The 15,593-nt window shown below is 37.9% G+C and overlaps 1 protein-coding gene across 6 annotated transcripts in view; it reads right to left on the minus strand.

Annotated features, from left to right (window-relative positions):
• Positions 1–15,593, minus strand: part of LOC136878800 (tudor domain-containing protein 7) — a 299,722-nt gene that overhangs the window by 107,366 nt on the left and 176,763 nt on the right. For all 6 annotated transcript variants that reach the window (XM_067152283.2, XM_068229004.1, XM_067152285.2 and 3 more), the window contains one exon: positions 11,664–11,912. In XM_067152283.2, the coding sequence (XP_067008384.2) occupies positions 11,664–11,912 (249 nt within the window). The remainder of the gene's footprint in view (positions 1–11,663; positions 11,913–15,593) is intronic.

Raw genomic sequence — 15,593 nt, forward strand, 5'->3', positions numbered from 1 at the left:
ATTCAAAACTGCATGACGAGCAATGTGTGATTAAACAATATGATTTTACTCCCAACTGTTGTGTGTGCAGTTTAGCAAATTATGCCTATTTTTAACCAGTTTGCTACAAAATGCTAAATTTGAGAAGTTTAGATGCTACAAAACGCTAAATTTGAAAACCAAAACGCTAAATCTCTGATTTTTAAATGCTATAAACTACGAACTCTAGACATCAGTCTTATTTATATTTATATCATGTGCACAGCCGGTGACTGTTTTTGGCTCAAGGACATGTGTACAGTACCTGATTTTAAAGTTTAGCCATTGTTCAAAATTATTCAAATTATTTGTTATTTTCTCAAATATTATAATAAATGTTGTGACTGCTGATCCCTTACTTTTCTCATTTCCTGTAAAACTTTGGAAACCTACTCTAACCTTTCCTAGTTTTCTCTAGCGTCTACAATCACAAAAAGAATACAGTAATAAAATGCGGACGCAGCAAGAACTTTGAAACTGACGATTTATGCATGGTTTACAAGCCAGAAATTAGGTTATCTGCACCACCAAATAGTCGCCAGCGGGCGTGTGAAAAGAGACTTCGTTTCCGATGTTTTGTCTCCTTGCGATTCCATTATAAACAAATTTAGACTATGAAACTTGAATGAAGATAACTCCGCGACTGTACCGTACGTGTACCTCATGATAATAATTAAGCTTCGTTGATAATGCAATACAAAAGTAACAAAGAAGCCATAATATAAGCTTTAATTCCTGAAAAACTGAAGTAGGGCATACGCGACAATGAGGGATAGGAGACGGCTGCTCATTGTCGTTAATTATCATCTACAATGACTATTTGTTAGCTGCTCTGCAGCAACCAGATTATAGTACTGATTTTGAATTACAGTAGAGTCTCTCTCATCCGACCTTCGCTTATCCGACATTCCGTGTTATCCGACATTGGTAGACTTAATTTGAACTTTTGGTGGAGTCTAAATTCAGGCACACCCGCTGTGGAGGGTGCGACCATGGGACAAGCAATGGCCTGACGCTGGCGGTAGGACAGTTTTTTTTCTTCCTAAGGACAGGTACAGTGAGTCTTTAGTCATTGTTCATTGTAGTATTGGTTGGGTGCGGATGTTTTAGTTTTCATATCCTCTGTGAGTATAGCGAGTAAATGGAAGAAAGTGATTGTTTCTATGGAAGACAAGTTGAGTGCATTAAAGAGACTGGACAAAGGGGAAATTCTTCAAAATGTGGCTTCAGATTATAGTGTTGGATGTGTTACAGTGGGAGACTGGAAAAAACAGAGGGAAGAAATTGAAAAGTGGTGCTCTACCAGAGCAGACAAAAAATGGAAAATTTGAGTACGAAAAAAGTAAGTGAAGCACTATTTCTTTGGTTATCTCAACGCCGGGAAAAGGGCCTGCCAATATCTGGCCCCATTCTGCAGGAAAAGGCTGTGTATTTCCAGAATGAGTTTAATGAAGGGGACCCTAATTTTCCTGCCAGTGCTGGGTGGCTTGATCGGTGGCAAAAACGGTAGGGCATTAGGCAGCTTAATATCTGTGGAGAAAAGTTTCTTTTCGTAAGACATCTGGAATGTTTTCGTTCAGTACTGCATGTACTGTACAATTGAATTGATAATTCAATACACAGAGTACCGTAAAACATGTCATTGTTTTAGTACTAGAGTATAGCCTTCCTGTTTGTATCAGTACAATTTCAAAGTTATTCTGTATTATCCGACATTTTCGGTGATCCGACGTACTCCAGGTCCCGTTTAGGTCGGATAATCGAGACTCTACTGTACATAGTTTAGGGGCCTGATGAGAACTTCAAATTGCATATTAACCGTACTTGGAATTAACCCTTTCCGGCCCTTAGCGCCCGAAAGCGCCCGACTGTTCATTTAGCCTTCCGGTCCTTAGCGCCCGAAAGCGCCCGGCTGCATTATCTGCATTCGTCTGCAATCTGTGCGATAGTTTTTTTTATTTTTCTCATCAGTGAAGTGTTTATATGGCATTTATGAACACGCAATGCAATCTACAAGTCTTAGGGAATAAAGGAAGAGAGATAATCTGTCTTGACGTTGCCTAGGAAACGGTCTTGAACTTCCGCGAGCGCGGGTCAGCTGTTTCGTCCGTAAACATGGTGGGATTGAATATTGAAACTGAGCTGAATATGGGTGAAAAAAGTGACACAGAATCCTTGAGTAGGGGAGCAGGTGAATTTTTAATGAGTGAATAATGTATCAACGAAGATAATTTTAGTGATAACAGTGATATGAATGAAAACGAATATCGATAAATCGGACCTGATGGCGATGCCACGGCAATTCAGGTAACACAAATATTACGTTTCGTTGCTCTGAATGATTAAATGGATGATGTTGAACCTGCGCACAATTCGGAAAGAGTATTAGGGGAAAGAGATTGTTTTTACGTATGTTAGGAGGAGAAAAACTATTCAGTGGCATAGCCTATTGCGCATATAACAATGCAGCCTTCAAACAGTCGCATTCCGGTAAGATAAAAACAGAATGGGAAGACCCTTGCCCAGATGAAATAAAATCTTATATACATGGGCATCATTCCACTTCCAAAATCACGTGATTATTGGTTTTGTGGGATTCAGACAACATGGGAATGTGACAAATGCAGACTATCTCTGTGTCGAGTATCACGAGGAGGGGGGGGGACTCATTATGACTCAATAAACAGAGAAATGGATGTGATGGTATATTTTCTAATGTTATTGAAAATTTGAATTCACTGAGACCAATAGTTTTTACTGTATTTAACTTTTTCTGAAACAATACGGTCTGTTTCAGTTTTTGCTAAATAATAGGTTGAAACCTGGGGATAAGCGGAGTGAAAATGCGGGTGGGAAAGGGTTAACCAATGGAAATAACACATGAAGGCCTATATTTGAATTCGGGGAACGGCATTTACTTCGAAATACATGTATTCCGAATTAACTGACTTCGAATTAAAGAGCTTTCACTGCAACTGTTTTAACTGAATTATCACCGTCTTATGCCGCCAATTTCCCTGCTACCGGTGTTGTCGTCATCCCAAATGATGTCAATTTTTCTGTCATCGAGAGCATTCTAGATCTCGGTCCTTTTGAAACTTTTAAAAATATTTTTGTTCCTGATTACAGAATCCAAACAGTGAGAATCTATTCTTACATGGCTTTTAGAAAGGGTCTCTGTATTTTCCCATTTGGTGCATGTTTAACCGGAGCTAACCCTTCCCATCAAAGCCACGCTGTACCAAGTATGTCAACCCACCAGCCGATCGCTAGCAAATAATACGAGTTGTATTTCCGAATGTAATATGTAGTGACTGGATGCATTCTTTGGATAACTGCAGCTGTTGAAAATCAGACCTTAATTTATAAGTGTATTTCATGCGTGTTCTTTACATTTATCACATCACGATTTATCTAAACAGCTGTAATTGAGATAGAGAGACCGCACTGTTTAGGTATGGGCTAATTCCAGGCGTCGTGTGTTTACATTTGTACATTTCTTTTTAATATATATATATATATATATATGAAACTTACCATTTAAACAAATTGAGATTTATGCATAATAACGTCTAGATGATACTTAACAACCTCCACAAATTTGATTGTAGTAAACCTGAAGCATGCGATTTTATAAAATTTTAAACGTAGCGATCGGTGTTTACATGGAACGGACTTTTAACTTTACATACCTTTATGTTTTTTTCTAAATTCTGCGAATTGTGGTAACTTTTATTGGTAATGGTAATGTCAAGACATTGTTTACAAGAAAGACAAAGTTACATTCGGCAAAAAAAAAAAAAAGTGTAAATTGCGTAATAATCTGCGCAATATAGTTAAAGGCGATCGTCGCGTGTTTATATGACAGCATCATGGGATTACACACCCGAATTAGTGCTATGTCGACATGGCATGAGGGGCTAATAAATCTTAAACTCCACATCAAATAGATCACTAAATGATAAAATCACTAAATGATAAAAGTCACATCCGGTGGTTTGGATTTCACGTAAAAAATTATGTACCGTGGCTTACGATACTGAGATTATCGGTCACATAAAACTAAAAGCTTCATTATTAATCATAATACAGTAATATATTATATATATTATTATTATTATTATTATTATTATTATTATTATTATTATTATTATTATTCTCGTTTCCGAATTTGGCCGCCTATGGAACGCACTGAACTTAAGGCTTTCTCTTCTTCTTCTCCTCCCAGAACTTCATTCTTTCACTTCTGATCTTTTCTTTCTCAGATATGACCAGTTTTGGTCTACACTTTGGTGGTTTCTCCTGGAATATTTGATGCTGTCCACTCGGCTTCTAAATCCTTTTCTGTTGTGAATCATATCCATTGTAATTCCACTTTCTATTGCATCTCTTTTTAGCTTTCTACCCACTTCGTAGAAGCTTTCAGTCTAGTGATGTACTTGAATATTTTCTTAGCCGTTTCTCATCCATTCTTTCCAGATGCCCATAGAATCTTAGCCTTCGCTTTTGCATGGTGACAGTGATTTTTTCGGTGTATTTGTAGAGATCATCATTTTTTTCTATTCCTCCACTTCCCATGAGCAATTTTCTGTGGTCCTAAAATTTTCCTTAAGATTCTCCTCTCCTTTCTGAGATCTTGAAGCTCACCCTTTTTATTCATTTTCAGGCTCTCTGAAGCGTAGACACACTCTGGCTTTACCACTGTGCTGTAGTGTCTAAGTTTCGCCTTGTAAGATATTGCTCTTTTGTTGTATCTCTTCTGAGTTAACCTGCAAGCCAATTCTAGTTTTCTAATTCTTGCCCTATTCGCCTCTTTATCCAGTCCGTTAGGTTCTATCCATTCCCCTCGATATTTAAATTTCTCAGTTTTTTTTACAGTCCCATGCTTCACTTCTGACTCTCCCCTTAATGTCCATATTCCCTGTATTCCGTCTTCTCATACGATACTTTGAGACCCATTTTCTCAGCGATCTCATGTAAAGCCTTCAGCATAATTTGGGCATTTTCTCGGTTGTTAGCCAAGAGGGCACGATCATCCGCGAAAGCCAAATACTCAATTTCTAAGTTCTGTCCTTTCCTCCCTAAATGTATTCCCTTTATTCCTTTCATTTCCAATGCTTTTTCCCAGGTTCTAATGATTTTTTTCTAGAACAATGTTAAAGAGAATTGGTGATAGGCAGTCCCCTTGTCTGACTCCCGTTTTCATTTCAAATGGTTCAGAAATTTCACCGAAGAATTTGCCTTTTGAGAAAGTTCCTGTCAGGGTTTGTTTTATTAACATTCTTGTTTTCCTGTAAATTCCGAATTCCTCTAGGGCGTTAAATAGAGTCTGCCTGTCAATTGAATCATACGCTTTCTTAAAATCAACAAATATTACCACGGTGTTCTGGCTTCTCAAAGCTCTTATTCTGAGAATGCTCTTCAGGCTAAATATTTGTTCTGTGCATGATAATTACAATAATAACATCAATAATAATAATAATAATAATAATAATAACAAAAATAAAAATAATAACAAGAACATTGTATATACCTACAATACTGGTACTGACATGGGGCCTATTTAATAAATTAAAATGTTTTTATGAATTGGCACACATTTATTTAACACTAATAACAGTAAATGTAAAATGAACTAAACTTATTTTTTTAACTGAACATTCAACGCTTAAGTAACCTACAGTTTGAATGAAAGCTTGGTGAGAAAAAAATATAATAAAATGAAAAAAGAATTTTTGTTCATTCTGCTTCTGGTATAGACTCATCAAAATACCATTTCCCACAAGTAAAACGAGTCACCGGTAATTTTCTTTCGATTTCAATTGCATTTAAAAAGCAATCGTGTTTTGTCGGTGATTTGCAAAACAATTCAGCTTCATTGTTGCACTTGCGAAAACTGGTTACAAAATAAATATCACCATTACTTTCAGTTATGATACAAACATAATATTTAGAATGTTTCTTTCCACTGTATTTTCGAAGTACAAAGTCACAAACTTCCAAAGCGGTATCACGGGGTGGATTTTTGTCATCTGCTTCGATCTTGTAGTCTGGATTTAGAGAATGTGTAGTAGTTCCAGAATAATATTTTCTTGCTTGAACTATATACTTTGTATTTATGAATGGCTGCACATAATGAATATCATGTGTTCCTGGTAGTGCACAGAAATGTACTTGGTCAAAGACCACAAAAAGAAGACCGACCGATTGGGTGATGAGGGTATTCTTGTTTAAAAACTTTGTATGCGCCTTGCATTGTGACGCACATGAATCATTTCTGTTCTTTTAAATTTTGGTCCAGAACTGTCCATTATGGATATAAAATCTCTTGCTCGAGATGGCCAACTGATATCATCCGGATTAAGAAATATGAGAACTTCTTGATTTGGAAATGAAGACTTCCTGCACTTGCCGGAGGTAAATGAACTTACACCAAATTTTACACAGTGCAGAAACAACTTGCTGTTTCTTCCGCAAACTCACTGGTAAAGCGTGCTCCAAACGTTTTACATTTCCCCCAAGGTTTGTTTGCATTTATAACCAGACGTTGGCATACTCGGCTCTGCAATCGATGTTGATGGTTGTGTTGCTGGACATGTAAAACAGGAAGTAACTGTTGATAAGCCCTGAAGTTTTTTCTTAGCTCTGTATTTCTTCACCGATTCTTGTACCTGTTGATGGCGTACACGTAACTGGGCAGGTGTCATTTCTTCTCGCGATACTGTTTACAACGTTCCTTGTGAGTAAGCAGCATTATTAAATATCACCTCAGTATGAACACCGATTGCTATTCTAAAATGCATGCTTTACAAGCGAGTGTGTCGCAGGAACTGAATCCTGTGGGCAGTGGAGAACCTCCCGGTTGCCTGCTCGCAATAACGCCGTAAACACGCAACATATTTTACTATCAGCTTTGTATAAATCCTCTTGAAATTTTAAACTAATGATAAGGGTGTGCAGTATTGGCTTTGTATACTTTTATTCAAGTTGAGCCACGCACTTTTCGTCTACAGAAACTTTTATACCTTTTTCGTCGCGTGTTTACACAGCTTGCAGCAATAAAGAGCATTAGAATTAACATTTACTATAATTATTTTCATAACTTTTCATCATAATAAACAGGAATTCCTAAAACTATTGAGAAATATCAAATGAATTAACCTCTATATAAAGGTAAATTAAGCACACAATTAAAAACTGAAAGACATCAATAAAATAATACATATCATAAAATTAATATCATGTTTTATCTATCATAAAAACAAATTGTTGAGTTTTATTTTAAACTTTACTTTTTTCTACTTGGGTGGACTATTCTCTGGAATCAACCTATGCTATCTCCAAGTGCCCAGAGAGTGACAGATGTTCCACAATGAAAGAGTTAAAAAATGACAGGAATGTTTGCCGTATTTATAGATATCTAAAGGTGTGTTTAATGTTTAATTTTGTACATTCATTGCCTCCATATTTTTATTATGACATGGTACGATTTGTTTGGAGTCTCCGAAAACCATAAAAGTAGTTGTTTGTATGTTGGGTATTCAGCCCGAAGGCTGGTTTGATCCTCCACAGCTCCACCAAAGGCTGTCATAATAGCCTAGGTGTCACTGAAGATGTGTACTAGGGAAATGAGGAGTGAGGTAGTTTCCCGCTGCTTTCCCCGTCGAGCCAGAAGTTGCTATTACATATCAGTCTGCCAAGCCCACTGAAATGCATGCACCAACCGACACTATGAGCGATATTTTCACACCATTTATAACGGGGACTGGCTGCATAAGGAATGGTATTACTAGCATCACTCATACCTCAATCATTTTCATATTGTGGAAGCCAAGGATGAGACTGAGACAGGACAATGAAAGTAACAAATTTATTCTAGCCTATACCAGAAGACATAGTGCACTGTAAACAGTACATATTATTATTATTACTACGAGGGTTGGGGCAAAAGTCATGGCAACTATTTTTTTTCTTGAAGATACCAGCCTGGTTGGAAAATGTGACATACAGATGAAAGGACAAGGTGTTCACTACATGTGTGGACAATGAATAGAACTGAAATATCGTAACACACTAATTACTGTAGTATACAGGGCAATATGGTCTTCCCGGTGCAAAAGAATGACAACACAGTACACACAAAGTTGACATGACAAACCTGGGCCTAAAGACCCTCAAAGTAGTCCCCTGCTACTGACACCACACGCTGCCAACGATGTGGGAGGCGCTGAATACCATCGCCTCAGCATTTGCCGCACCATGTGTTAATCGGGTCACCTGTTGGCGCACAGCATTAGCAATGTCCTCTCGTGTTGCAAACCGCCTACCATGTAGTGGTTCCTTAATCTTTCGAATGAGATCAAAGTCACAGGGCGAAATGTCGGGAGAGTACGTTGGGTGCTCCAATTCTTCCCATCCCCAACGTCGCAGTAGCTGCCCTACACACTCTGCTTTATGTAGTTTTGCATTGTCGTGCAGCATTATTGCAATGTCCACAAGATCCGGACGTTTCTCCTGAACGCCACGTCATACCTGTCACACCAGGAAATCCCTGTAGTACTGTGCGGTCACTGTTCTGCCATGTGCAACAAAGTGGCAAACAATGACACTCCTGACATCATATGCGACGACCACCATCAAATTGACTGGGGAAGGATTCTGACGGACCTTCTGCCTCCTTGGTGATCCAGCATGTCGCCACTCCACGGACTGATGTTTCAGTTCTGGTTTGTATGCCCTGGCCCAAAATTCATCGATGGCGATTATTCATGACAAGAATTGATCGCCGTCCTGTTGCCAACGCGCAAGGTGGTGGGAGCATATTGCATAGCGCACCCACCTTTGAACTTCAGTCAGTGCATGCGGTACCCACCGCGATGCAATTCTGCGCAGTTGCAGTTCATTACGCAATATCCTCTGGACGGTGTGTTTCTCGATGCCGCTTGCCTTCCCTAACTCCAGTAGCGTCCATTGTCTGTCTTCATCCAAGAGCTGCTCGATGACGGCACATGCCACGTCGGTCTGCACACTGACAGGTCGTCCCGAATGTTGTTCATCACTGGTTGACACACGTCCTTGCTGAAACTTTCCTACCCACCGTGCTACTGTATGGTATGGTAGGGCATTATTCCCAAGGGCTTCCACTAATTCACTGTGACATTCCATCACATTTCTCCCTCTGAGAATGGCTATTTTGATGTAAACGCGCTGCTCAACACGAGTTACTTCCATCTCGCACGATACTCACCAACAGACTGATTTCACAGCCCTCACTGTGCTACTACCAGCTATCATAGAGCCATCTGTTGTTCTGCATTCACACTATGCCTGCAGAACTTCCACACGACACACATACATTTGTGATCCGTTCACATATCTACAAGAAAAAAAATAGCTGCCATGACTTTTGCCCCAATCCTCGTATTATTTGTTAGATACGTTGACAAGTTAAAACAATCATTATGATTGGATTGTTTTTATAAAGTTTTAAACCTACTCCTAAAAATCCCTATATTGGCCTGAGTTATGAGATATTAAACCATCACTTTGTTAATGATCTCATCTGCTATATTAATAGTAACAACAGTGAATATTTCTCAACTAAAGTGATCACATGTCCTCATCTCAAGGTGATGCAGCTCTTGTTTTAGGCATGCCCCCAATGGAGGTGAGCTGCTGTATGATTTTACTGCATACCAACCTTCCTGCCATTCTTAAATCTCTGGCAGTAACTTACCGGAAATCAAACTCGGGCCCCTAAGAATGTCACCTAATTGTGCTAACCGTTACTCTGGCAGACATCCGTAACTACAATACACAGGTATGATGCATGCTTGCAATGTGCAGATCAGTCATACAAAACAGTTCGCCTATTTGTGCAAGGTCATCAGAGCTGCAGTACGCTACGGAGGTGGACAATTCTTAACTATAAAAAACACATTACCGCACATGACTCTGATGTGTGTTTTCATTGTGCGGGTCGGACGGACAAAACTAAACTAGTCACTAATTTGTGTAATGTCATCAGAGCTGCAACACAGCCTATACCCACTTCGGAGTGGAATCAATCTCCTCCAATTACATTGGGGGGATCTTATATGCGAACTTTAGTCTTTTTTATTTTCTTTGTCTTGAAAAGCCAGAGTGGTCTTATACATCAGGAAATGCGTTAATTTTTCAATTATTTTTGTTTCCTTTCATTCTCTGTGATTTTATTACAAGATATTACGAGGGGTGGGTCAGTTAACATGATTTCTGTCTTTTCGAAGAATATTCTGAGGCTGATTTTCTGCACCATTTCCATTAGTGATTTAATTCTCTCTTTTTATTTGATTTTTGAAATCTTTCTGTCTACAAGTTGCTTTATATCTCACCGACACAGATAGGTTTTATGGCAACAATGGAATAGGAGGGGGCTAGAAGTGGGATGGAAGTGGCCATGGCCTCAATGAAGGTAAAGCCCCAGCATTTGCCAGATGTGAAAATGGGAAACCATGGAAAACCATATTCAGGGCTGCCGACAGTGGGGTTGAAAACCCACTATCTCGCAAACGCAAGCTCACAGCTGTGCGCCCCTCATCACATGGCCAACTCACTCAGTCTTTATATTATTATTTTCTTTTTGCAAGAGGAAAATCAGTTATTCTTTGTTTCACACTCACTGCATTAAGAATGCACATTTCCTTCTGGAAATCAATCCAAGTTCTTATGGCAGTTTACACCATTACTCTCAGATTACACAAAGTGTTCACAAAAACTGAGCTCATAACACTTCGCTGGGAGTGGAGGCTTATCCACAGCACTAATCATCTATATCACCACCACCACGATACCAACCTCATCTAGATACCCAGATGCACAAGCTTCAGAAATGATTTAGTATCAATTTGCTGGCTACATATGGCTAGGTTGTCATCAAAGTGAGCACAAGAATCTAAGTCAATGCCATCATCAGGCACTATGAAATCCACTTGATGCTGATGTGCACCATTTTCATTGTCAGAGCTTACTTCATCACCTGGCGTAATCCCTACTTTGCAGAAGCAGTTTTGAAAGGCTGCTGGTAGTACCTACTCCCACGCAGCTGAGATAAAGTTCACAGTCTTCAGTACTTGTCTCTGCCTTTGAATACCAGCGCCTGTGGTATGATTTCTGACTTCTCTTTGAACTAGTTCAGTTCAGGTTGCATTCTGAGAGCATGAATGAAATAACACATACAACTCAACCTTGAGAATGAAAATATGTTATGCATAAATTAGAATTACTTTTAAATCAGTTATATAAAACTCAGAAAAATATTGTGTGTAATACACTGCTGATTCCCTAGGACTTGTGAAAACATATGATAATTCACAACTATGTACATAAACAAGTTTTAATTATTGTATTCTCACCAATGTTTACAATTCACTGAAAACAAATGATCAACAAAATCCATTGTTGTTATTATTATTATTATTATTATTATTATTATTATTATTATTATTATTATTATTATTATTATTATTATTACAAAAAGTTAATAGTTTAGGAAATACTGTGAAGCAGAAATAGAAAAAAAGGCCCTTGCAGCAAAATCTTATGTACATAAACTACAAGTTTTATCTGCCTTTGATACTGTTTGAAAGTATAGTACTTCAACATACCTGAGCAGGCAAGGTTATAAATTGGGGTTCCAGTACTCGTAGTTTTCCTAGAGGAATTCCCTGTTCCATATCACCATGATCGATGAAAAATACCCCTGCACCTATCTCATCAATGCTCTCGAGTCGTACACGGTGCCAACAGCCATCCACTTCAAGAGCATATAGGCAGCCCACTTCTGGTTTTGATGCTACATTCTCCTTGTCAGCATACAGCATCTCCATGTCCAATGCCATGCTTTCATAAGCAACCTGAAGGATGAAGTTAAAATTATATATTAAAATAGGTCTTATTTGAAACACACAATATTTCAAAATAAATACTTGCAACTTTGAAAACAAGACGTGTTACATAACATTACAGTGAAAACTCTAATTCAAAGTCAGTTAATCCGAAATACGCATATTTTGAAGTAAATGCCATTCCCTGAATTCAAATATAGGCCTTCACGTACTATTTTGATCAGTTAATTTGGAAAATGGTTAATGAGTAATTCGAAGTTCGTCAGGTCCCTAAATTATGTCATTCAAAATCAGTAATGTAATCAGATTGCTGTAGAGCAGCTAAGAAATAAAGTCGTTGTAGATGACTACTAACTACAATGAGCAACTGCCTCGTATCCCTCGTTGTCGTGTACGTGCCAGAATAGTAGGTTGGCCCTATTTCAGTTTCTGAGGAATTAAAGCTTTCATTGCTGCTTCTTTGTGATTTTTTAATCGCATTGTCAACGAGCCTTATTGTCGTGAGGTACACGTACGGTGCGGTTGTGGAGTTATTTTTGTTTAAGTTTCGTAGAATCTAAATTTGTTTACAATGGAATTGCAAACAGACGAAACCTCGGAAACGGAGTCTTCTCATGCGCCCCCCAGTTATGACAGCCTTATCGATTCTGGACAGTGTCATCTCTACCAACAATCCCCAGAAAATGTTGTGAATGCAATGGATGTAATAGGAGATTTTATTTTGACAACTTACAGAAATGCCCTTAAGCAGCGCACCATTGACATGTAATTCACAAAAGAATGACATTGTTTTTCAGTGTTTGCCAATTAATTTCTAAGTTGGCTACCATGTTAGAATTACTTTATATTGGCCACCCTCATACATAGTTTTTCACGTTTTCATTTGTTTTTGTGTGTTTTGAACATCGAGGTATTGATGGTTTTCAAACAAAGTCAAACAGAATATCGTGTGTGCATTGTATCAGGATGTAAATATGATTGCATCCTGGATTATAATCAACTTACATGCGAGTACTTCATACCATAGATAACTGCAGGGTTTATTTTTCTTTATAAATATCGGATATAAAGCACCACAGACTGGAAACGATTTGGTGGTGCACTTAACTCGATTACCGGCCTGTCAACCGTGCATAACTCATCAATTTTGAAGTTCTTGCTGCATCCTCCTTTTATTACGGTATTATTTTCGTGATTATAGACACTGCCTGTGAATTGTTCCCAACTGCCCAATGGAATTCACTACAATCGCACATCTTTTCTGCCGATAGTAGGTGATTGACAATAGTTTTGTTGCTTTAGTTTATCGTTTCATATTTACGAAAAAGTAATACCAATATAAATGGTCCGTTATTGGACATTATAAACTTTCTTACAATTTCTGCTCTATTCGTCTTGAGGAACGGAGGTATCTGGGTTCGAGTCGCGAATACAACACTAACTTACACATTTTAAATATTTTTCTGTTTTCTATTTTCGTTTAAATCGAAGTTGGGTGATTTGAAGACAGATTTTTTTGGTCCCAATTACTTTGAATTATCGACATTTTACTGTATATGATATGATAAATATGTAGCCAAGGGGCAAAGGAATTGCAATAGCCAAGGATGCATGTAACAGAAAGGAGGGATTATGTGGGAATTTATGACTGCTTCCAGTCATTCGACAGAGTGAGGAATAGAATGAAGCCCCAATCTAGTGGTGAGGATAGGAACTGTGCTGGCTGCTGAAGCCTGTGGCACTCCTGAAATTATATTGGAGTGTGTTGTAGGAATGAAAGACGACAAAGAAAGAAAGAAAGAAAGAAAAACAAAAGGATAAAGATATAAAATGACAGACAATGTAAAAGTGGGGGGAAAAAGTACAAATGAAGAAATTAACAGAGGACAGGGATATGCAGAGAACCAACACCATGTGAAGATCTACCCATGGGAAGAAAAAACACACCCACATGACATAAGACTCGTCAATTCAATTTTTTGCCTGGTATCAAAATGGGATACTATAGAAAACCATTTTCAGAGCTGCCAACAGTAGGGTTCGAAACCATTATCTCCCAAATGCAAGTTTGCAGCAACATAACCCAAACCGTAAGACCAACTTGCTCGATAGTTAGTTTTTGTTTGTTTTTTTTTTTTTAAAGTAAAATTTGACTTTTTTTTTTTTTTTTTTTCCCCTATACTGAAAGTATGAAAAAGAGCAAGGGCAATGAAGAAGAGTCCCTGATGGATGTACCCACGAGACACAACCTAGCAAGTGTCTAATCACTTAAGACTGGTCAGTGTTTGTTAAACTTTTACAACATTCAGTGGGACCATGAATCTGTCAGTGTCTTGCATTGTCATTGAATGTACAGTATTTGCGAGTGTGCCCTGTATTGTTTGTCAACAATACATCATGTCAATACTATGGAAGCAGGCTGTGATAACTGAAGAAAAATTGGAGGCAGTCAGAATAAAAAATGGAGAAATTTTGCAAACATTAGCGGCAGAATACGACATGGTACCTCAACCGTATCAGACTGGAGTAAAATTAAGAATAAACTAGATCATACTTCAAAGATGCCTAACAAAGAACAATAAAAATGTCACAAAATGATAAAGTGAATGAGGCTGTAGTTGTATGGTTTACTCGATTATGAAAGAAAGAAAAAAAGGAGTAGCCTTGTCTGGTCAAATTATTCAAGTAAAACCAAGAATACTTTCCGAAATGTCCACAAATTGGACAAATATTATACTCTTGACAAATATTATACTCTTTAAAAAGCAACTATAAGGCAAGTTGACCTCATGGTTTGGGTTAAGTCGCTGTGAGCTTGCATTCAGGAAAGGGTCGGTTCAAACCCCAGTGTCTGCAACATTTTAAATTTATACAACGGCAGTTTCCAATTCAGTAAGTTTCCTCAGTGGTGATCAATTAGTCTCAAGCGTCACACTTTTGACAAAATCTTTCTTAAACTTTAGCCATGGACAATATTACATAGCACTTTCAAAAGCAATATTATTTAGCTCACTATCTGCTGTGTCATCAAGTCAGAAAATAACAAATTCTGTACAAAGAGAAATCTTTGATAATGACTGCTATGAAATAACAGCAGAATGTTGCTGGGATAGAATGTGAATGTAAGTTATGCTTCAAATGTGGTTTGCTTCTCCAAAGGAAGTGTTGGAGAAAGATTTTCTATTTACGTTTGGAAATTTACATAGTCTACTTCTTTTAAAACATCATTTTCTAATTGTACAGCACCTGCTGCACAGATATTCAATGTAGTGTAGGATATGCTAGTATGATACAATTAGCATATCATATTAGAATTATGCTACTGCAAATATTTTACATTCTAAGCACTTTATATCTGACCAGTCAGTATGGCCAGCTTCCTGAATTCTTTCACTGTCTTCAGTTCCAACAGTGACTTCCCTCTTTAGGTTATCTGTCAGGCTTCAACTTCACGATCTGCATCATTGGCTCTAGCCTACACAAATTTCACTGGTATCTTTTATTCTCTCTTACCTTTTCAAGACTTTCCATTCAGGTTTTCTGTTAAGATTCAATAACAGTTATTATTATTATTATACAGTGAAACCTCGTTAGTATGTTCCTCATTAACACGTTTTTCCTGCTTAGCATGTTGTAAATTTGAAGTCCCGACACCCATCATATTAAATCTCTATTAAAAAAATACCTCAC

This window comes from Anabrus simplex, chromosome 8, assembly GCF_040414725.1.
Source record: "Anabrus simplex isolate iqAnaSimp1 chromosome 8, ASM4041472v1, whole genome shotgun sequence".
Lineage (NCBI taxonomy): Eukaryota > Metazoa > Arthropoda > Insecta > Orthoptera > Tettigoniidae > Anabrus > Anabrus simplex.